Source organism: Artemia franciscana, chromosome 4, assembly GCF_032884065.1.
Source record: "Artemia franciscana chromosome 4, ASM3288406v1, whole genome shotgun sequence".
Lineage (NCBI taxonomy): Eukaryota > Metazoa > Arthropoda > Branchiopoda > Anostraca > Artemiidae > Artemia > Artemia franciscana.
The window spans coordinates 34,421,529-34,444,981 of NC_088866.1; the positions used below are offsets into that span (position 1 = coordinate 34,421,529).

A 23,453-nucleotide genomic window follows, 5' to 3' on the forward strand; every position below is an offset into this window, starting at 1 on the left:
AACCCGAGCAGAAACTATTCAACTATTCAGTATGTGAGGGGGACTGTCCCCCCTTACCTCTCCCTGTGTATGGTAAAGTATGACTTTTTGTCCCAATTGTTTAATAACGACTTCTGAAACACAAGGGCGTTAACATGGAATAACAAGCTTTTTGAAACCACTAAAAACTTCAGCGTGAGGAGCGAGGGGAAGAGGAACTGGTATTATCTGCAGTGTTGGGCGATATTAGATATCGATATATCGCACCAAACATTGATATCGAATATCGAAACCTAATATTGATATCAAAAACAATATTATTTCGGCTTTTTCTGGTATCTAGCGGTGAAGTTCAGCAGAAAATATCCAACATAGAAATTTGTTTTGCAAATGGCCTAGAAGAAGAATAATGTATTCAATCCACTGACTCGTATATGCTGATACACAGCATGTACAACTGTATCCGTAAGTTGACAAAGGTCTGTTTTAAACTTCGTTTAGTGTGGGCGGACAATCAATAGTTGCTGAGAACCTCCAAAAGTCTTGGCTCAAAGAGGATCTTCTAAGCTTATAGGCCTTGCTCAGATCACACTTTTGGTCAGGTTACGATTGCCACATGCCTCAATTCACGTTTCTATAAATTGTGTATTAGCTATGACGGTCATCTCCAAGTTGAGAGTAAAATAGCAGGAGATAGGGATTACGCCTTACTGAAATCTGTATAAACAGATGCAAGTGCCGTCACAGTCCCTGTGATTCAGCCACTACAGAATCAAGCCCGTTTGTTAGGAGCACATGACGGCGTTTCAGTAGTCAAAGCAAAGCAAGCTTGTTAAAATAAAAACTGATCCACACAAGTCGTGGAAGTCTTTGTAATATGGATCTACGAACTGTTCTTAAAATTAGTGCCCATATTCACCACCAATGTCCTTTCTGAACATGGGTTCCAAGCCTGATCAGTTAATCAAATAGTTCGTGGTAACAATCTGTAAGTAAGGAGTAATTCGGCCCAATAGAAATCGAAACTCTAAAACACGGATTTTTGATAACAACAGATACATCAAATGGATTGGCTTTTTAGGCCAGTTCAAGATATGTAAAATTCATCAAGTTTCATGGACTCATTAAAAGCTGGGAGCCTCAGAAAATTTGTATTGTTAAAACTTTGTTTTTAGACCGAGTGGGAACGCCCCTAAAAGCCAAAGAATATTAATGAAAAATTGCAGCATCAGATTCGGCATATCAGAAAATCATACTGCAAAGGTTTCTAACTTCCATCGGCAAAAATGTAAAATTTCATAATTTTTGCCAGAAGAAAGATGACGGATGTGTGTTTATTAGCTCTTTTTTTTTTTTTTTCTTGGCAGGGGGATCGTATCGAACCAATGGTCATATATCAGGAGATGGGTTGCTCAAACAGAAATTACAGTTCTAGTTCCCCATTTTGCGATCAAAACGATCGGATGGCAACTAGATTTACCCTCCCTCACACGCTCCTTTTTCCCAGTCATTTTGAAATAGCCTGTTTGATCAGTATATCTGAAAGGTCAAGCAATGTCTCAGGGGATGACACGGCCCTTCAAGTCCCCGGAGAAAGAGTTGTAAGTTATGAATTTGTCTAGTGTTTACATATAGTATTTGTTATTGGGAAAAAACAAACATTTTTGGGGGCGGGTGATTTTTCTGTAGGAGAATTTTCTGCAGGGGGGGGGGGTTGCAAGGGGATACTTTTCCGTGAGGAGGGAGGTTTCTGGGGATGGAACTTTCAAAGGGAAACTGTACACAGGGGAATTTACCAGGATTCTTATACGAAATTCATTTTATTTGACTTCATTCTATTTTATATTGAAGAAATTGCGGGGAAATAGCCCAGGTAAAATTTTTAAAGTTGTCTGGGTGATATTTTCGTGGGGCGGTAATTTTCTGCAGGAAAAATTCTCCATGGATTAATTTTACGCGGGAGAAACCATCAATTAAGACATTGGGTGGGGAGAATTTGCAGGAAAAATTTTCCATGGATTAATTTTACGCGGGAGAAACCATCCATTGAGAGATTGGGTGGGGAGAATTTGCAAGAAAAATTTTCCACAGAATAAAGATTTCTGGCCTAATTTGAAAACCATTAAAACTAAATGAAATACAAGTCTTTTTCAAATCAAAGTAGGTTAAAAACAATTTTCCAGGCGGAATTACTGCAAGAATTTTTTTATGAGGAATTCTCGGCAGGTATGGTATTGTCTGGGAGAAGGGCGATCTTACGCGGGAGAAACTTTAAAGGAAAATTTTTCTTAGGTAGATTTGTCAGGGAGAGAAAGGGTGGATTTTCTAGCATTATTTGAACAAGAGCTAAGAGCTCATACGGCACTTGGGACGAGGCTGGAAGAGCCAAGAGCTCATATGGTATGAGCCCTAGCAATATTCTAAGAATCAATAGATTGATTTAAAAGGAAAATCAGAGGCTTAATGCCGGTTGGAATGTAAAATAAAATCTCTGAGTCACGAGGTCCTTCTAAATATAAAAATTCATTAAGATCCGATCACCCACTCGTAAGTTATAAATGCCTCATTTTTCAAATTTTGCCTCTCCCTTCAGCCCCCCAGATGGTCGAATCGGGGAAAACGACTTTATTATCAAGTCAATTTGTGCAGCTCCCTGACACGCCTACCAACTTTCATCGTCCTAGCACGTAAAGAAGCACCAAACTCGCCAAAGCACTGAATCCCACCCCCTAACTCCCCCAAAGAGAGTGGATCCAGTAAGGTTACGTCAATCACGTATCTACGACATTTGCTTATTCTACCCGCCAAGTTCCATCCCTATTTCTCCACTCTAAGCGTTTTCCAGGATTTCCGGTTTCCCCCTCCAACTCCCCCCAATGTCAACAGATCTGGTCCAGATTTGAAGTAAGAGCTGTGAGACATGAGTTCCTTCTAAATATCAAGTTTCATCAAGATCCGGTCACCCGTTCTTAAGTTAAAAATACTTCAATTTTCCTAATTTTTTCAAATTAACACCCCCCAGATCCCCCAAAGAGAACGGATCCGTTCCAATTATGTTAATCACGTATCTATAACTTGTGCTTATTTTTCACATCAAGTTTCATCCCGATCTTTCCACTCTAAGCGTTTTCCAAGATTTCCGGTTTCCAATATTTCTGTTTCCCCCTCTAACCCCCTGTGTCCCCGGATCAGATCCGAATTGAAAATGAGTATCTGAGACATAAGATCCTTCTATATACTAAGTTTCATTACGGTCCGATCACCCATTCGTAAGATAAAGATACCTCAATTTTTTACGTTTTCCAAGAATGCCAGTTTCCTCCTCCAACTCCCCCCAATGTCACCAGATCTGGTCGGGATTCAAAATGAGAGCTCTAAAGCACAAGATCCTTCTATATATCAAATTTCATTAAGATCTGATCACCCGTTCGTAAGTTAAAAATACCTCATTTTTTCTAATTTTTCAGAATTAGCCCCTCCCCCAACTCTCTCAAATAGATAAGATCCGTTCTGGTCATGTCAATCATGTATCTAGGACTTGTAGTTATTTTTCCCACCAAGTTTCATCCCGATCCCTCCCCTCTAAGCGTTTTTCAAGATTTTAGGCTCCCCCCCCCAACTCCTCCCAATGTTACCGGATCCAGTCGGGATTTGAAATAAGAGCTCTGAGACAAGATATCCTTCTAAATATCAAATTGCATCAAGATCCGATCACTCGTTCGTAAGTTAAAAATACCTCATTTTTTCTAATTTTTCCGATTTAACCGTCCCCCTACTCCCCCCCCAGATAATCGAATCGGGGAAACGACAATTTCTAATTTAATCTGGTCTTGTTCCTGTCACGCCCGCCAAATTTCTTCGTCCTAACCTACCTGGAAGTGCCCAAACTAGCAAGACCGAGACCGACAGAATTTGCGATCGCTATATGTCACTTGGTAGATACCAAGTGTCATAAAAACGATCAGAAATTAAATAAAGAAAAACTAATTCTTTCAACTAAAACTAAGGAGCAACATTAAAACGAACAGAAATTACCCCTTGTATAAGGGTGGATCCCCCTCCTCAATACCTCGTTTTTTACGCAAATTTTCTTTTTTTGTCCCAATTATTTAAGAACAACTCGTGAAACACAAGAGCCGTTTAATTAGAGTCAGGAGATTTTTGAAATACAAAGGAGAAACCTTTGCGTGAAGAGCGAGGCTTTGAGAATGGGGTATGCCCCTTATATACGTAAAGTTTATGTTCTTTTAAATTTTAATGTCGCTCCTTACTTTCAGTTAAGAAATAAACAATTTCTTTCTTTAATCACTGAAAGGCTGAACCAATTGTCAGGGGAAAATATTGACATCTTGCTGATTTGAATAGCCAAAGATAGCGATTAGAGTATTTTTCTTTATTCTAAGCCCGAGTAATTCCAAATCAGGGTCTTGTAATGATCATTCATGTAATGGAAGTTTATTTTATTAAAAATTAAATAATGTGCAATTAAAATTTAAAATAAAATGTGCAAAATACTCTTTTATGCAAATTTTGTTATTGAATTTTTCCAAACTATAAAGTTAATGTGAGCAAAAAAATTGATCAGGAATATTGAAATCGATATATCGATTTTCAAATGTCAGAAGTAAAAAAATCAACGGAGATCAGCACCGCCGGTAGGGACTGTAAAGTCTAATGCCGTATCCTTTACCTTTTTTTTTATCCTTTACCAACTCTAATTATCCGTTATAGTTGTCGGTAGGGGCGTTACGTGTGGAGAGAGTGGAGACCCCCCCCAATATGTTCAGCTAATTGGTAGAAAATCGGAGTCACACCACTAAGTCTCAGTCGTTAAAGAACAAAAAAAAAAAAAAAAATAAAGTCATCCTAATAGCAATATCACCCAAATCAGTAGGTGAAAATAACCTGCCCGTCGGTAAAATCCAGTGCCCTCCCTATGGAACATTTGGGTAGCGACGCCTATGCTTGATACCAGACCAAAGTTGCGGGAAGTACTCGTACTTCTTATTCCAGGCTGTTATCTCCTGGCAACTCTTCTATATTTGCCATCAATTCCGTACTTTTTCAAGACCCCAAAACACGAAAAAAAGGAATTAAATAAATTAAAATGTAAAAACAGATACAATAGAATATTCTGCCTGTATTTTGGCGGAATGTTCCGAAATTGCTTTTTTCTTCATTAATTTAATTCGTTACACTTTCTCATTTGCTTCTCAATTTTGTGTGTGTGTGTGAGTGAACATTTGCCGTGGATAGGATTTCCCGACGGGGGGAGGGGGAATACGCCTAGCACCAATGTTACTCACCACAGGGTAGGTTTTTGGAATACTGATCGCCCCCTGCCAGGCGCTTCAAATCGTTCACAAGTGGATTCCTGTAAATGATAGGATCATGCTTGTAAGATTTGCAACTGAGCAGACTAAGTTGTCTGTGATTATATTTTTTATGTGCCTACATATGAGGCCGATGAAGATGTCAAGGGCTGTTTCTATGAAACATTACAGTCTCTCACTAAAGATCTCCCCATGCATGATGTAATATTCATTAATGCCTTGAAGTTTTAGGACCACACATACCTTTTGTAATATGTGAGAATGGTGCATTGCTGTTGGATTATGCACCAGGCAACGACCTTGTCATTGCTGGAACTTCATTTTACCACAAAATTGCTTACAAATATGTATGGACGTCTCTAGACGACTCAAGTCGGAACCAGATAGATTCTTTAATAAATAGATTGATTACCTGATCTTCCGAAAGTGGGGCACGAGTCTTTTAGTTATGAGTAGATATAGAAGAGCTCATGTTCAGTCTGATTATACGCATTGTCGCCGATTTTTTTTCTTTTTCGCATGCTGAAGAAAGGTCTGTATTGTGCAGGTACCGATCTCCTGATTTTTGTGTGTAGGGGGAATATTCCGCGGATAATTTTCCCCTGGTTGGGAGTGCAATGCGTGGTTGGGGGCAAATCATAACACTTCCCCTCTCCCAGATATCTCTAGGTACCCATTTAGGGCTGGGTCGACTCTGGGTGAGCTTACAGAGTCACACCATTGACTCCGGTTCTAAACCAAATAACCAGCAATACCAGGACTCGAAGGTCTGACCTTAGAATTTCAAGCCTGGAACGCTAATCACTCGGCTATGATCACCCACGTGAAGATTAAATTTCGTATTCTTCAGAAATCCACATCGAACTTCAGTAGCTGCACGATACAGTCAAACTGCTTGATCGAAAAGTTCATAAAGATTGTTGTGTAACTCTACACAATAAGCTTGAAGCCTTAGTAATGGAGCGCAGCGAACAGGGAAATATTGAAATGAAATGGAGAAACGTAAAAAGTGTATATAACACGGTTGCCGAAGAAAAGCTTGGTTTCAGAAAGAAACCAAAGGAAAGGTGGATCTCTGACACAACATGGAAGGTGATTGACAACCGCTAGGTACTCAAGCATGCTTTCCTTTCCACTGACGCACGACCTGCTCCAGTGGATTCACGACTACTACGAAATTCCTGTGTCAAAAGTAAAGCCTCGTTGGATTCGTATAACCTTTCGACAAAACAGAGAATTCATATGTTTGATTTATAGTTTTGTCAACAGTACCTTGTTTGATTAATTCCTTGTTGGCATAAATGTCACTTCGCCTTTTGACGATAAAAAAGCAAAAACAATTAACTACAAATTTTTCTCGTTATGTTTTTCTCTTCAAACATTGTTTTTGACAGAAGCAAGGAATTGAACACCATGTATGGACAACGTCGATATTCACATCGACAGACAAAACTGGGATCGAACGAAGCATTAGAAGTTTTAAAACTAAGTGAAATTGCGCATTCTGATTTGCCAAGCTTTTTTAAAATTTCAAATAATGTGTTTTATCACGGTCTTTTTAAAGAAAAATATACTTCAAGTTTTTATTGATTAAACCTGAATTATTTTTTACGCTCAAAATTTATGATATGCTCATTGTAACTTTAAAGGAGACTCTGGACCTCTTAAGGGTTCTGTTCTTTTTCTGCTATTATCGAGAAAAAAAAAATAAGGTGTCATATTTTAGCTCAAATAAGGAATGACTTCCAGGTTATCACGCATAATGTCTTTTGAGGCGTATCCTGTATCACTATGACTGTTTGGCTTCTCACTAAAGCTCTAAAACAAATATCCTCTCTGATTTCCTCTTTCCTTCCCGAGATTGACTTATGTCTCTAAGTTTCTTGCGCAATCTAGAACTAGGAAGTGAAGAATATTTAAAAGCAAAAAGGAGCCGGAGAGTAAGAATGGATATATATATATATATATATATATATATATATATATATATATATATATATATATATATATATATATATATATATATATATATATATATATACGCATTAGTAAGTTGTTTACCAAAGTTAGAAGTGTTCGAAACTAAGCAAAATTTGGCTTCGTAAAGGTCCATTCATAATGAGGTTCTACTATTTCTTAGGTCCTTGTAATTCCAATTTTTGTAATGTAGAGATTAATTGGTATCTAAACCTAGCTCTAACTATATTGGAAATTAATTGGATTCGAAATTTAATTTGGCTGTCAAATTAGAATATTGTTTGGGACGTTCAGATTGGCTAATAGCATATTTGGAATTACAAAATTTGAGATGGAATTGCTAGTATCAGGCAATCCGGGCCTTGGAAGGAGCTGAATCCCCATCTTTATAAAGTTTCAACATAAATGAGCCTTTTTTGTTTTGATTTGTTTGAAATATCTTATCTGAATAACATTAATGGTCAAAGCAGAACGTTTGGACAAGTTGGTATGATTCAGTCAAATAATCAATCTCGTATCCTATGTCTGGTGCTGTTGTTTTGAAAAATTGTCGTGTTGCCCGATATAAGTTGAATTTTTTCTACTCTTTTAATCACTTGGCAAAGGAAATAGAATACTCAATTCGAAAACTTAACTACCACGACAAGTGAATTTTACTGTCATGTGAAAACACGTTTGAACCTAAAGTGACTATGCCTAGCAATGGCCTGAAAGCTAACACCTCCCATGATTTCCCCTTTCTCTAGCTGGAAAACTTTCATTTGGTAACAGCACACACACATAAACTTCCCCAACGTAAACTGTCATTTCTTTAGTTACAATTTTGAAAAGACGGAGGAGTGCTTTCACCAGCTTAAAGATTTTTCAATCCGCCCGAAAACGACTCCAGAAGTGCTCAAAATATAAGCTAGAGCATGAAGAAGGGAATTACTCTTGCAAATATTAATAATTTGCCAGGCCAAGTGTACCAATGAAGAAAATATTTCTGACAAATGAGCTTCTATATCACAATATCATGTCGTTATACCGGGATATGGCACAATTTAAAGAGCATGGGGAAGCGTTCCAAGGCTCAGGATTTGGGCCTTTTAAGTTTTGTAGCTATTATTTGTAGTGATGCGTCTTATGGTATTCATGGACATGTGACGTTTTTTATATCTTTAGGTTGTGGTGACGACTATCTGAACTACTGGACAGAAATAAAATTTTCTCCTTTATGCTCCAATTAAAATTACTGACAAAAAGTCAATGGAATATTTGCATTGGTTTGGATTATATTTGTCTGTCTTGCTGTGGATTCTTGACTATCCCACTAAATACTTGCAGAAGGAACATAAACCTTTTAATAACTTCGATAGAAGCATAAAGCATCAAATGTTTGGGGTGGTAATCTTGCTCGGACTTCAGTTACAAACAGTCCAGTGCTAAAGAAAGATTTCTCAGCCTCTACATCTGTAGAGTTTATTAGTATAAGCTCGTAGTAAAGTTTTACCAATATTCACTTCAAATGGAAATTGATTCCCTTCATATGAAATCATTTGGTGTATTTATTTTTGATAATGCTGCTTTGGCTTGTCCTCTAGTTTAATTATTTTTGCTCTCACATTTTATAATGTGACCTGCTCTGCATATTCTTCATGAGAAATACTATCTATTATGGCTAAATCAATATATATCTGGATAAACCGAAACAGTGTCTGCTGAGTTGAGTGGGTTAGATTTGTGTTGTGGTGAGTTTCTTGACTATGTTGGTGTGCTGACTTTCTTTATTGAATTCTCTGAGTTATTTTGTCGTGTTGTATTCTCTCTAGGTTGTTTGGTCTGTCGCGAGTTAATTTCTTGAGTACTTGCTGTTTTCAATTATTTATTGTGATTTTCCCATATTGCCTGTGTTCCATAGTGAATCGAGTGGTTTAATTTTTGATATACTGAGCTGTTTTGTATTTTTTGAGTTCCTTTCTAGAATTTTCTTGGGTTTAGTTGCCGTGTTACAATTTTACCAACCTCGTGTTGTCTGTGGTTGGCTAATTTCTTGATTAGTTAGCATTTTCAGTTCTCTATGCCGAGTTTTCCGTGTTATCTGTGTTGGGTTTCAATTGAGTGGCTTGAATTTCTGACAGTTTGGTTTTTATGGCACTTGGTATTTACCAAATGACGTATAGCGATCGCAAATTCTGTTGGTCTGTCTGTCTGTCGGTCCCGGTTTCGCTAGTTTAGGCACTTCAAGATAAGCTAGGATGATGAAATTTGGCAGGCGTATCAGGGACCAGAACAGGTTAAATTAGAAATAGTCGTTTCTCCGATTCAACCGTCTGGGGTGGGGGAGTGGGGGGACGGTTGATTCGGAAAAATTAAAAAAAACGAAGTATTTTTAACTTACGAACGGGCGATCGGATCTTAATGAAGTTTGATATTTAGAAGGATATCGTGTCTCAGAACTCTTATTATAAATCCCGTTCGGATCCAGTGGTATTGGGGGGAGTTGGAGGGGGGAAACTAAAATCTGGGGAAACGCTTAGTGGAGGGATCAGGATGAAACTTGGTGGGAAAAATAAGCACAAGTTCTAGATAGGTGATTGACATAATCGAACTGAATTTGCTCTCTTTGGGAGAGTTGGGGGGAGTGTTAATTCGAAAAAATTAGGAAAATTGAGGTATTTTTAACTTAAGAACGGTTGACCGTATCTTAATGAAATTTAATATTTAGAAGGAACTAATGTCTCAGAGCTCTTATTTTAAATCCTGACCAGATCTGTTAATATTGAGGGGAGCTGGAGGGGGAAACCGGAAATCTTGGAAAACACTTAGAGTAGAGTGATCGGGATGCGACTTGGCGGGTAGAATAAGCAAATGTCGCAGATACGTGATTGATGTAACCGGACTGGATCCGCTTTCTTTATGGGAGTTAGGGGGGGGGGTCCAGTGCTTTGGCCAGTTTGGTGCTTCTGGACGTGCTAGGACAATGAAAATTGGTAGGCGTGTCATGGACTTGCAGAAATTGACTTAATAAAGTCGTTTTCCCCGATTCGATCATCTGGGGAGCTGAAGGGAGAGGAAAAAAATTAGAAAAAATTAGGTATTTTTAACTTATGAATGGGTGATCGGATCTTAATGAATTTTGATATTTAGAAGGACCTCGGTGTCTCAGAGCTCCTATTTTAAATCCCGACCGGCATTAAGCCTCTGATTTTCCTTTTAAATCAATCTATTGATTCTTAGAATTTTGCTAGAGCTCATGCTATAAGCTCTTAGCTCTTGTTTTTTCGTGCTTCTTGAGGAGTTTGTTTCATGGTGGCTTGTGGTGTATGTTCTTGATCTTATAAATGTAGGCTCTTCTGTTAATCCTTGTTTAAAACTGTTGGAGATAATTCTCCCGTAATCATCTTATTTGGTTTCTTGAGGATTTCTTGTTTGGCCGGTTAAAGTTGTTTTGTATCTATTTGCATTCTGGTTTTTGTGTGTTGCGATATATCTGTAGTCTTGTTCTTGCTTGACTTGTCTATTTGGGAGAAGGTGTCTCTTTTGTGTTTCCTGTCCCAATTGTTTTTAATGATTTATGTCGATTTGATAGTTTTTCTGGTCCTGATTGAAAATGGGCTCCCAGAATTGCCTGCATAAATGTGGGCGGCTTTTGCTTTCAGGGTGTTTGCTTGCGTTGAGTTGAATGAATTTAGCGGTTGGCATATTGACTTGCATATTTTGAATATCCTATTCTAATATGTTCAATTTCGCCATTTTGAGTTTCTATATTTAACTGTTGTGTGTTAATTTCTCATTTTATGATTTTTGCCTTGCTTGAGATGTAAATGTGGTGACTTATTTTACTTAACTTGTTGGTGTTTTCAATTGTACGTTTATTCTTTATCGGTCTTGCTTCTATAATTAGTTTCATTAGTATTAAAAGAATAAGATAAATGAAAAGATGACATCCATTGAAGGTGATTAAAGTGTTGATGGGAGAGTCTGGTTATCTGTGTTACGGCTCTTGGGAGGGTGAGGTATAGTTGTTTTTATGGCGCTTGGTATATACCAAGTGACAACCAAGATCACAATTTCCGTCTGTCTGTCGATCCCGGTTTTGCTCGTTCGGGCACTTCCAGATAAGCTAGGACGATGCAAGTTGGCAGGCGTATCAGGTACCAGACCAGATTAAATTAGAAATAGTCGCTTCCCCGATTCGACCATCTGGGGGGGGGGGCGAACGAACGAGATAGTTGAGAGGAATTTTATTTTCCGATAAAACAGATGATGGTTGTTCTTAACTGTGGCTTGCTATTCTAGTGGTATGATCCTCGCTTAGGATGCAAGAGGTTTCAGGTGCGAATCCCGGACCACCCTAATTTTTACATGAAGAAGATCCGAAACTAGATCCAAATCTTGAAAATTGCGGTATGTTTATCTCATGAATGGGTGATCGGATCTAAATGAAACGTGATATATAGAATGATAGCATGTCTCAGATGCTCAATTTTTAACTCAGATCAGATCCGGGGACATTGGGAGTGGAGGGGAGAAACGGAAATCTTGGAAACCGGATATCTTGGACAATGCCTAAGAGTGGAGAGATCGGGATGAAACTTGATGGGAAGAATAAGCACAAGTTCTAGATACGTGATTTACATAACCGGACCGGATCCAATCTCTTTGGGTGAGTTGGGGGGATTTGTAGTGCTTTGGCGAGTTCGAAAATAAGCACAAGTTCTAGATGCGTGATTGACATAACCGGGCCGAATCCGATCTCTCGTCACAAGTGCCATATGAGCTCTTAGCTCTTGTTTAAAATAGAGCCAACAAGAAAGAGTATGTTCATCGAAGATAGTCAAAGAAAAAAAAGAAACATGCGTAGATTTATTGGGGCTTTTGGATGTATAAGAAGATATCATGAATATTCAAGCTAGAGTAAGAAAGGTAACATTGATCTGAAGTGATTAAAAACTTGGGTGGGGACATGGTTACGTGTGTTTGGGATATTGGAAGGATTACGGATCATTAATATTTGAAGAGAGCAAAAAAGAAAGAGAAGGCCTTTTACTAAAAATAAAATATATTTTAAAAATTTTTTCTTTTATAAATTGAAAAATAGGAATGAATATAATTAATGGAAGTGAGAGGGATGGGACAGCTACAACTATTCTTGTTAGTGGTGTCATCCTTATGAACACATCAGGTATTATTAGATATTATGAGATTTTTAAACATTTTAGGAAGAAAAGTACATTTATCTTGAGATGACATAATTTGACACGCCTTACCTTCGCTTGTTGGAGGAAAGAGATTGTTTATATAATACGGATGTTGTTTCCAGAATTGGATTAGTTGGCCAGGGCGAGAAAAGTGGACAAAGGTTCATTATATAAAGGGATGTATGTCGCCTGAATAAAAAAAAAAAAAAAAAAAAAAAAAAAAAAAAAAAAAAAAAAAAAAAAAAAAAAAAAAAAAAAAAACTCATCAAGGGTATAAGTAATGCCGGGCAAAGATGAAGTAGAAAATCAGCCAACCGCCTATGATATAAGGGGGTATCGTGTATTTCCAGAAGGGGTGAATATACTTCAGAAGGGATGAATATATTCCAAATGGGCTGAATGCATTCTAGAAGGGTTAGAGTTAAGCATCGGCACTGTTTCTGTTTTTGAGAAAAACAGAAACAGAAAAAAAACAGTTAGAAAAAAAACAGAACAGAAACAGAAACAGGTCAAACAAAAACAGGTGACCTGTTTCTGTAATCTATTCTGTTTTTCGAAAAAACAGAAAACAGCTGTTTAAAAATAAAAAACAGCTGTTTTAACAGCTGTTTTTCCTGTTTTTTCCTTACTTCTTCTATTTCTAATAGGAAAGACAACATCTTCTTGTTAAATCCTTGTAGTCACATACAAAAGATGAGCAACTTCGTGTAATTCAACACACTAGCGTATTTTTAGGGGGGGGGGGCGAAATTTGTCATAAAATGTGTCCAATCGGGTGATACCAACGCTATATTCCTTTCAAGCTTAAATGTCATTTATAATTGACAATTTACCCTAGTTGCTCTTAGACCGTTGCTTTAGCGGTAAACCATTGCTCAAAGCATATACCAACACTATATTCACCGCTTAAAGCACGGATGCTTTCAAGCCGAGGCTACTTAGACCGCTGCTTGCTAATATATACCAGACAGACACAGAGTCATCCCATCTAGCTTATGTCCACCGCTTAAGTTAGAGGCTATTTAAACCGTCGCTATAGCGGTAACCCATTGCTCTAAGCAAATACCAACGCTCTATGGTTAGACCATTGCTCAAGTGGTAATAACCCTCCGCTACACACATACCAAGGTGTCTAGGTTCACTGCTTAAAGTACGGATGCTTGTTGGACCGCTGTTCTAGCGGTAACCCATTGCTCTAAGTAAATACCAACGCTATATTCCTCTTTTATATGGGATTTCATTGAGCCCATGTTTGCCGCTTAAAGCACGAACCCTTAAAGCCGTCAATGGTTAGACCGTTGCTCAAGCGGTAATAGCCATCCGCTACACATATACCAACAGTAGAGACATTGTCATATGGGGTTCCCATCTAGCCCATGTCCACTGTATAGCGTTCAAGCTTCTCTCTCTTTCTCTATCTCTCTCTTTCGCTCAGATTTACCCCGCCGTGAATTAGCATGAGAGGTTGACTCTAGTTGAGCATTGTGGAGTGACATGCATGAGAGGAAAATTTTCAAGTAGTCAACCCGTAGTCAACGGGTTGACTCTATTTCGGCATTGTCAAGGGACATGCATACACGGAGAGGTGTAGCATAAATGGGAGACAGTCACAACGGCAATCAAAGGGGTAAAATTAACCTTGACTGGGTTGCCCACTTAATTGGACAATCTGTCTTAGCTTTTTTCTACAATTAGCCATGACTTTGACTTTTCCCACAACTATTCCCTTTTTGTTTAAATTCAAAAATCAACGGTATCATGGTATCATGCCCGCTAGATGTGCGTTTCGGTACGGTAGGTACGGGTAGGTATCATGCGTTTCGGTATCATGCCCGCTAGATAGCGTGGCATTTGAAAAAAAAACAGAAAAAAAACAGAAAACAGATAAAAAAAAAACAGAAACGGAAAAAAACAGATGAAAAAAAAAAACAGAACAGAAACAGAAACAGGTAAAACAAAAACAGGTAGCCTGTTTCTGTTTTCTGTTCTGTTTTTTGTAAAAACAGAAACAGAAACAGGCAGAAACAGGCAAGAAAAAACAGAAACAGAAACAGAAAACAGAAACAGTGCCGATGCATAGTTAGAGTGGGCAAAGATTTGTTACATAAGTGGCCTAGAGCTCAAAGGTGGGAACACTGTTGCGCAATATCTGGTGGAGATAATTTTGGAAATCAACCAAAAAGTATATGACATAAGTGTAACTAGATATTTCCAGAAGAAGTGAGCATAATCCAGAATGGGAGAATATATTCCAGACGGAGAAATTGGGCAAAGATCTATTCCAGAAGGAATAAAGGACTTAAAGTTGGGTAAAACTGTGTGGAAGTACTGTCTACCTGACTGCTGATATATTTTAAATTGTCACAGTATGTGCAAACTGGAAGTTTCAGAATTTCAACTCGATGACGCCTTACTTGAAAGTGGACCATTCTAAAAACATGTCTTCCACTTTTCCCTCATTTATTCGCATCGAATGATATTCGTTGAGGTGTATTGATTAGGCTGACAATGTAATAATAAACCTGGCGCTAGAAACCATTTTTAAGCATGTTCATTCGCCTGCTATTGTCAGGTCAGATTAGCTCTGGAATATGTTGACCACTTAATAGGGAACAAGAAGTTTGCCGTGAACTTGGAATGTATGAAGTAAAGAAACATAAAGATATGCTGACTTTGTGTGTCTGCTTCAAGTGTTGCACAAGAGCGTTCAAGTGTACAATCTTTAGGGTCGTCATGGTTCTGTTAGTAAAAAAGCACCTCTAAGAGTTGTAATAGCTCACCGACGATAGTTGAGGGTCTTGTCGTTTGACTGTGTCATTTTCATATCAGTGTCAATTAAGGTCCCGCCCAGATATCAACTTGATAAACTTTCGAATGCAGTACTGGATCGCTTCTTTCGCTAAGATTGGTTTAAATACTTGTAGGGACGCAGGGCCGGTTGCAAGAACTTTTGACGCTATTCAGTTTCAAATGTTTAATAGCTCTACCCTCAAAATGTTCTGAATCGTTCATTGCACTTGAGACTCCCGAAAGAGAATGATAGAGAAACAAATTCCTTTGAAATGCATGATTTGATATGAAACAAAAATCCAATGTGATTCTGGCGGTAATTCCAATGTAACGAGTGATGTATGTAAGATGCAACAATCATACACAAAGCTGGCCAATTATAAAGGATGACTGAAACTACCCTGTAAGGTACTGTTAAAGTTTTTCTTTTCTGCTTTTAGCTATAAAATTATTTAGTAGCAAGGAGTGAGTGAATCCTTGAGACGCCAGTTCCCAGCTGTCTTAGGTTAGTAAACATTTTAGGAATGGATATACTGTTCGATTTAGTTCTTGTAGATGTATTCTCACGGTTATACCTCCTCCTCCTCTTTCCTTTCAGTAAAGCCTGAAAATTGTTATTAACTTGAAATAAAAAGTTCTAATTTAAATCCGGCCCAAGCACTGGGAACCACCTTGGGTAGCATGAGAACAAGGCATGGCTGGGAAAAGAAGAGTAAGCCTGGTTAAACCAAGTTTGATGAAACTAAGCTTGATCTTTTAGTGATAGAAATTATTTACATAATATTCAAAGCTTTAAAGGAGGGAAAACCTGGTAGGAGCTTAAAAACGCTATCCCAGCCCTAATTTCGGCAGCTTAACCAAGGACAACTATAAAGTTACTGGTAGAAAATATGATAGAACAACCTATCAAGAACCCAGGTTTTTTGGTGTTCTAAGGCATTTTCAGAAAGAAGAGAATCGATTAAAGAAGGACCACGAAGCAAATGGTCTTAAGTTTCAAGAGCCGATGAAAATATTGACAGAATCTGATATCTTTTGCATTCAGATCGTCGATTGATAGTTAGTATGATCGAGGAAAAGTTGAATTTTGACTCAACCCGTTGTTCTTCTGGTTTTTATCAAGCAGTTGGGGATGAGAGAAGCAGCGTAAAAATGATCCTAAAAAACCTTTTACGATACCAAAAGAATATCAGGAGGGATAGGTGCCTCGACTTTTTGGATTCAAATGAAATGGCGAGTGACGAGTCTCGGGTATACGACCCTGAAAGCAAGTGCCAGACGATGAAGCGGCATACTTAAACCTTTCCAAGGTCCAAAACGCGATGACGGGGAAGCCGAATTTCAAATGGAAGTTAAATTTTTGATATTCGAAGAATGGCCCACAAAGAATTTGTACCTCATGGCCAAACGATCAATCAAAACTTAACGGGAGGCTCTTGAAAAATTTTGATGGATGTCGTTGATGTTAGACCGAACATCAAGAACAGGTGGGTGCTGCATCACGATAATGCTCCTTGTCACATATCAAATTAATAAACAAGTTTTAGGCCAGTAAAACATTCCTGTGGCTTTTCAGCCTCCTTATTCGCCGTACTTGACCCCTTGTGACTTCTTTCTCTTCGTGAAGTTGAAAATCCCGTCAAAGGAACTCACTTTGGGACGGTGAAAAACATTCTAAAGTCTGCATCCGACCTGCTGAAGGGTATTTGGGTATTAGAGCTTCAGCATTGCTATGAGCAGTAGAAAAACCGTCTCCAGCGCTGTGTTCCTTTAGAAGGAAGTTATTTTCAGAGTGACAATATGCAATTGTAATTTTGTTTGAATAAAAATAATTTTAAAAACAGTTTCATTACATAAGTTTTAGATATATATATATATATATATATATATATATATATATATATATATATATATATATATATATATATATATATATATATATATATATATATATATATATAAGATTTATAACATGCGAACTTTTTAGCCCAGAATTTGCCAACCAGGTCCGTGCACAAAACAGTGAACTGATGCTAATTTTTGTCCAAAATTGTTAATTGTGATGGCGTTTTGAGATTTTATCTAATCCGCCGTACTGTGTTTCAGGTGACAAGATGTATAAATGTTCTAATTGTCCAAGAGCATACAAATATGTACACAATTTGAAACGACATCAGAAACACGAGTGTGGCGGAAAGAAAGAATTGAAGTGTTTGGCCCCAACATGTTTGAAAATGTTTTCTTATCGGCACGATATGGAAAAACATTTGCGATCGAAACACTGGGAACTGTTTGGGCTATCAAGGCGGCCTGCCAATTTTTAGGACTTTAGTTTCTTTTGAAATGTTCTTTGGAATGACAAGTGCTTTAATAATGTTATGATTTTTTACACTCATGTTAAATTTTTCTTTAAATTTATTTGCCTGATCATCCGTCTTTGAGCGTCATAAATAATTGTCTCTTTTAAGGATTGCTAATATCCTTAAGCATTCTACAGCTTTATCAAACAGTTCGTGGTAACGAACTGTAGTAAGGAGCGACCCGGCTCAATAGTAACCGAAATTCTAAAAAATGGAATTTTGATACCAATAGTTACATCAAAAGAATTGAATTTTAATGCTGATTTTGAATATATAAGTTTCATTAAGATTAGTTTTACCCATCAAAGTTACGAGCCTGAGAAAATTTGCCTCATTTTCGAAAATAGGGGGAAATACCCCCTAAAGGTCATACAATCTTAGCAAAAATCACACCATCAGATCCAGCGTATCAGAGAACCATATTGTAGAAGTTTCAAGCTCCTATCTACAAAAATGTGGATTTTCGCATTTTTTGTCAGAAGACAAATCACGGATGCGTGTTTATTCGTTTTTGTTTTTTGTTTTTTTGTTGTTTTTTTCCCAGGGGTGATCGTATCGACTCAGTGGTCCTAGAATGTTGCAAGAGGGCTCATTTTAACGGAAATTAAAAGTTCTAGTGTCCCTTTTAATAGACCAAAAAATTGGAGGGCCCCTAGGCCCCCTCCCACGCTCATTTGTTCCCCAAAGTCACCGTATCAAAATTCTGAGATAGCCATTTTATTCACAATAGTCGAAAAACCTTATAACTATGTCTTTGGGGACGACTTGCTCCCCCGCAGTCCCCATGGGAGGGGCTGCAAGTTACAAACTTTGACCTGTGTTTACGTATTGTAATGATTCCTGGGAAGTGTATAGACGTTTTCAGGGGGATTTTTTGGGTTTAGGGGGGATAGTTGAGGGTGGGGTTATGTGGTAGGATATTTCCACGGAGGAACTTCTCATGGGGGAACAGAATTTCAATGAAGAAGGCGCAGGATTTTCTAGCATTATTTGAAAAAAAAAATGAAAAAATAAATGTGAAAAGTTTTTTTCTACTGAAAATAAGGAGCAGCATCAAAACTTGAAACGAACAGAAATTATTACGCATACGATGGGTTTACCTCCTCGTAATACCTCACTCTTTACGCTAAAGTATTTTTAGTAATTTCAACTATTTATTCTATTTCCTTTGCGATTCAAGGGTTATTCTTAAGGAATTGGGACAAAATTTAAGCTTTAGTGTAAAGAGCGAGGTATCGACGAGGGGTGAACCCCCTCATAAACGCAAGAAAAACATACGAATATAGAAGTTCGTTACGTAAGTTAATTCGTAAGTTACGTAGATTTTTTACTAATGAAAACGTTCGTAAAAAATTAAAAGTTCTAGTTGCCTTTTTAAGTAATCGAAAAATTGGAGGGCAAATAGGCCTCCTCCCTCTCTCCTTTTTTCTCAAAATCTTCCGATTAAAACTATGAGAAAGCCATTTAGCAAAAAAAAAAATTAATATGCAAATTTCGTTTTAATGTCTAGCTATATCCATGTCTATGTCCTATGCCTAGGTTCTATGTCTTTTGCCTGAAGGCAGATCACGGGTGCGTGTTCATTTGTTTGTTTGTTTGTTTTTTATTTTTTCCCCCAGGGGTGAGTGCATCAGTGGTCCTAGAATCTTGCGAGAGGGCTTATTCTAATGGAAATAAAAAGTTCTAGTGCCCTTTTTAAGTGACCAAAAATTGGAGGGCACCTAGGCCCCCTCCCACGCTAATTATTTTCCCAAAGTCACCATATCAAAATTCTGAGATAGCCATTTTATTCAGCGTAGTCAAAAAACTTTGGTTATTTGGAAGTGTACAGGAGGGGGGGGTTGAGAAGAGGGGGATATGTTGGGGGAACTTTCATCGGAGGAATTTGACATGGGGGAAGAAAATTTTCATGAAGGGAGCGCGGGATTTTCTAGTATTATTTAAAAAAAAAACAATGAAAAAATAAATATGAAAAAGTTTTTTCATCTGAAAGTAAGGAGAAGCATTAAAAGTTAAAACGAACAGAAATTATTACGCGTATGATTGGCTCACTTCCTTTTAATACCTCGCTCTTTATGCTAAAGTATTTTTAGTAATTTCAACTATTTATTATACGGCTTTTGTGATTCAGGGGTCATTCTTATGAAATCGGGACAAAATTTAAGCTTTAGTGTAAAGAGCGAGGTACTGACGAGGGGGTGAACCCCCTCATATACTTAATAAAAACATGAGAATACAGAAGTTCGTTACGTAAGCTATTTTGTAAGTTACGTATATCTTTTACTAATTAAAACATTCGTAAAAAATTTAAGGTTCTAGTTGCCTTTTTAAGTAACCAAGAAACGGAGGGCAACTAGGCCTCCTCCCCCGGTCCTTTTTTTTCAAAATTATTCGATCAAAACTATGAGAAAGCCATTTAGCCAAAGAAAAAATAAATATGCAAATTTCGTTTTAATTATTCATCTGCGGAGAGCCAAAATCAAAACATGCATCGATTCAAAAACGTTCAGAAATTAAATAAAAAAAAAAACAAGTTTTTTTAACGGAAAGTAAGGAGCGACATTAAACCTTAAAACGAACAGAAATTACTTCGTATATGAAAGGGGCTGGGAGAAAGAGTCAAACTTTAGCGTAAAGAGCGGGGCGTTGATGAGGAAGCAGCCCCTTTAATATACGAAGTAATTTCTGTTCGTTTTAAGTTTTAATGTCGCTCCTTACTTTCCGTTAAAAGAACTTGTTTTTTTTATTTAATTAATAGTAAGGATAAATCAGAAATTCAATAAAAGAACATAGCAAGTTTTTTGAATGAAACTAAGAAGTGACGTAAAAATAAAATAAACAGACATTTGCTTTATATCTGGTGATGTGTTTACCGACCCTTCTCGGTTTCCTATAAGTTTGACCAGTGCTTTTTTGAAAGGATTTTATAATTCTAATAAATATAACAAGTTAGCCTTTCTAATTAATTGAACTGAAAATTAGATTGTTTATACAAAATAAAAACAAATGAACCTCTTCATTCCCAATGTTATAAGGTAAAAAACTAAAATTTTTATGATATTGTTTCTGCGATAGAGCATTCAGTCTTGAAGCATTGAGATGAAAAAGTCTTACTTTAGCGTTAAGATGCACTTCTGGAACCTTCAACTCCTGACCGTCTGTCCGTCTTTCTTTCCGAGCACTGAATGTGCAACTAAATAATTAAAGGTAGAAACGTGGCAGTTTGTCCAGAGTAATTTTAGATCTATGGGAAAATACGAGTGTGTGAGGACCAAAGGTCTGAGCTGCCGAACGTAGCGTAAAGGAAGGTGACAAAATAGCCATTTTGTGCTATTTCGCACAAAACGCAAAATAGCACACACACACACACACACACACACACACACACATATATATATATATATATATATATATATATATATATATATATATATATATATATATATATATATATATATATATATATATATATATATATATATATATATATATATATATATATATATACATGTATATATATAAATAAGTTGTCTGTGTGTGTGTGTGTGTGTGTGTGTGTGTGTGTAAATATATATATATATATATATATATATATATATATATATATATATATATATATATATATATATATATATATATATATATATATATATATATATATATATATATATATATATATATATATATATATATATATATATATATATATATATATACATGTATATATATAAATAAGTTGTCTGTGTGTGTGTGTGTGTGTGTCGAGTGACGTCATGTTTATCGACTGACGAAATTAAAGACCGGGACATCGGGACACAAATGACGACCGGGACATAGGGAATATAAATGACGACCGGGACACTCATAGAGAAAGCGACCGGGACACAAGGAATGTTCGATTAGCAATCACCATCAACAAAGCACCGGGACACAAATGACGACCGGGACACAGGGAATATAAATGACGACCAGTACACACAAATGACGACTGGGGCACAGGGAAACAACAACAACGGGGATGCCGGGGGGCACAGGGGGATATATAAATGACGACGGGGACACAGGGAATGTTCGATTAGCAATCACCATCAACAAAGCTCAAGGGCAATCTTTAGAATAATGAGGTATAGATCTGAATACAGATTGTTTTACCCATGGAAAATTATATGTTGCATGTTCAAGAGTCGGTAAACCTGACAATCTATTTATATGCACAGACAATGGGACAGCCAAGAATGTTGTATATTCGCAAGTTTTACGTAGTTAAATATATATATATATATATATATATATATATATATATATATATATATATATATATATATATATATATATATATATATATATATATATATATATATATATATTTATATATATATATATATATATATATATATATATATATATATATATATATATATATATATATATATATATAACACAGACAATGGGACAGACATGCACAGACAATGGGACAGCCAAGAATGTTGTATATTCGCAAGTTTTACGTAGTTAAAAATATATTTATATCTATCCATATTCACAGGTGGGACACAGGGACACAACTACAATGGCGCGTAACGACTTTCGCGCACGGGGTCTTGGGGGGGGGGGCGAAGCGCCACCCCAACAGCTATATATATATATATATATATATATATATATATATATATATATATATATATATATATATATATAAATGGTAAATATAAATAGTAAAGTCCATATAAATAGTATGGACTTTACATCCATACTATTTTCATAGTATGGATGTAAAGTCAAGTGTGTCTCGTTTTTGGACTTTAGGTGTTGATGAAAACAGCCAAACCTAACCCTGCTAGAAGCATGAAATATCAAGGAGGTATCTAGGATTTTGTTCGGTGGGGGGGGGGTACAAAAAAAAATGCATCAAAAGTTTGTTTATATGTATTTTTGTGTATAGTTAGACAAAAATTTCAGTGATTATTTATATATCATTTGGTCTTACCATGGTTGATAAAATAGATGCAACCTAGTAAAGTGCGAACAACAGCCCAAAGTAACCGAAAACATGACTTTATTGGATTGAGAAATTCCTGGTCGCGTCATCTGCCGAGACACTAAGTGTATTTGTCTGAGACATCATACGGTTTAAGCCCTCTAGATTTCTTCCTTTCATGTTATCAAACAGTTTGTGGTAACCAACTGTATTTGGCTTTTTATGCTGATTCCAGATATATACAATTTTTTCTGTTTATGTTACCCGTCAAAAGCTACGAGCCTGAGAAAAATTGCCTGATTTTTGAAAAGGGAGAAATACCCTCAAAAAGTGGAATGATCTTTGTGAAAATCACATTATCAGATTCAGAATACCAGGGAATACTAATGTAGAACTTTAAAGCTTCTATCTGCAATTTTTTTTACCAAAAGGAAGGTAACGGATGTGTGTTTATTTGTTTGCTTATTTTGGGAGGCGGGTTTTTACAGGGGTTTTTCCTCGGGGAGAATTTTCTGCAGAAAGGAAGTTTCCAGGGAGATTTTCCAGGAGGAACTTTAAACGGATTGGGGGCGGAGAAGGGATTTTCTTGGCATAATTTTAAAAAACGGCCAGAAATAAAAAACAAGCTTTTCAGCTGAAAGTAAGGAGCAACATTAAAACGAGCAGAAATTATTTTGTATATGAAGGGGAATGCCCCTTCCTCAAACTTCGCTCTTAACGCTAAACTTTTAGTTTATGACACAATTCTTTAAGAAAGACTGCTCAAACACTAGAGCCGATGAATTTGAATGAGAAGTGTTTTTAAATAACTTTAAGATATTACCATACAAATAAAATTTAACTTAAAAGTCAT

General features: G+C 36.8%; 1 protein-coding gene across 23 annotated transcripts in view; it reads left to right on the top strand.

The window, feature by feature from the left end:
* Positions 1-23,453, top strand: part of LOC136026341 (longitudinals lacking protein, isoforms F/I/K/T-like) — a 93,393-nt gene that overhangs the window by 25,687 nt on the left and 44,253 nt on the right. Inside the window, exon 5 of one of the 23 annotated variants that reach the window (XM_065702836.1) lies at positions 17,369-20,584. The exons of the other annotated variants lie outside the window; for them this stretch is intronic. Coding sequence (XP_065558908.1) covers positions 17,369-17,586 — 218 coding nt within the window. The 3' untranslated portion in view covers positions 17,587-20,584. Of the gene's footprint in view, positions 1-17,368; positions 20,585-23,453 lie in introns of those variants that run through there. 23 annotated transcript variants of the gene reach the window in all.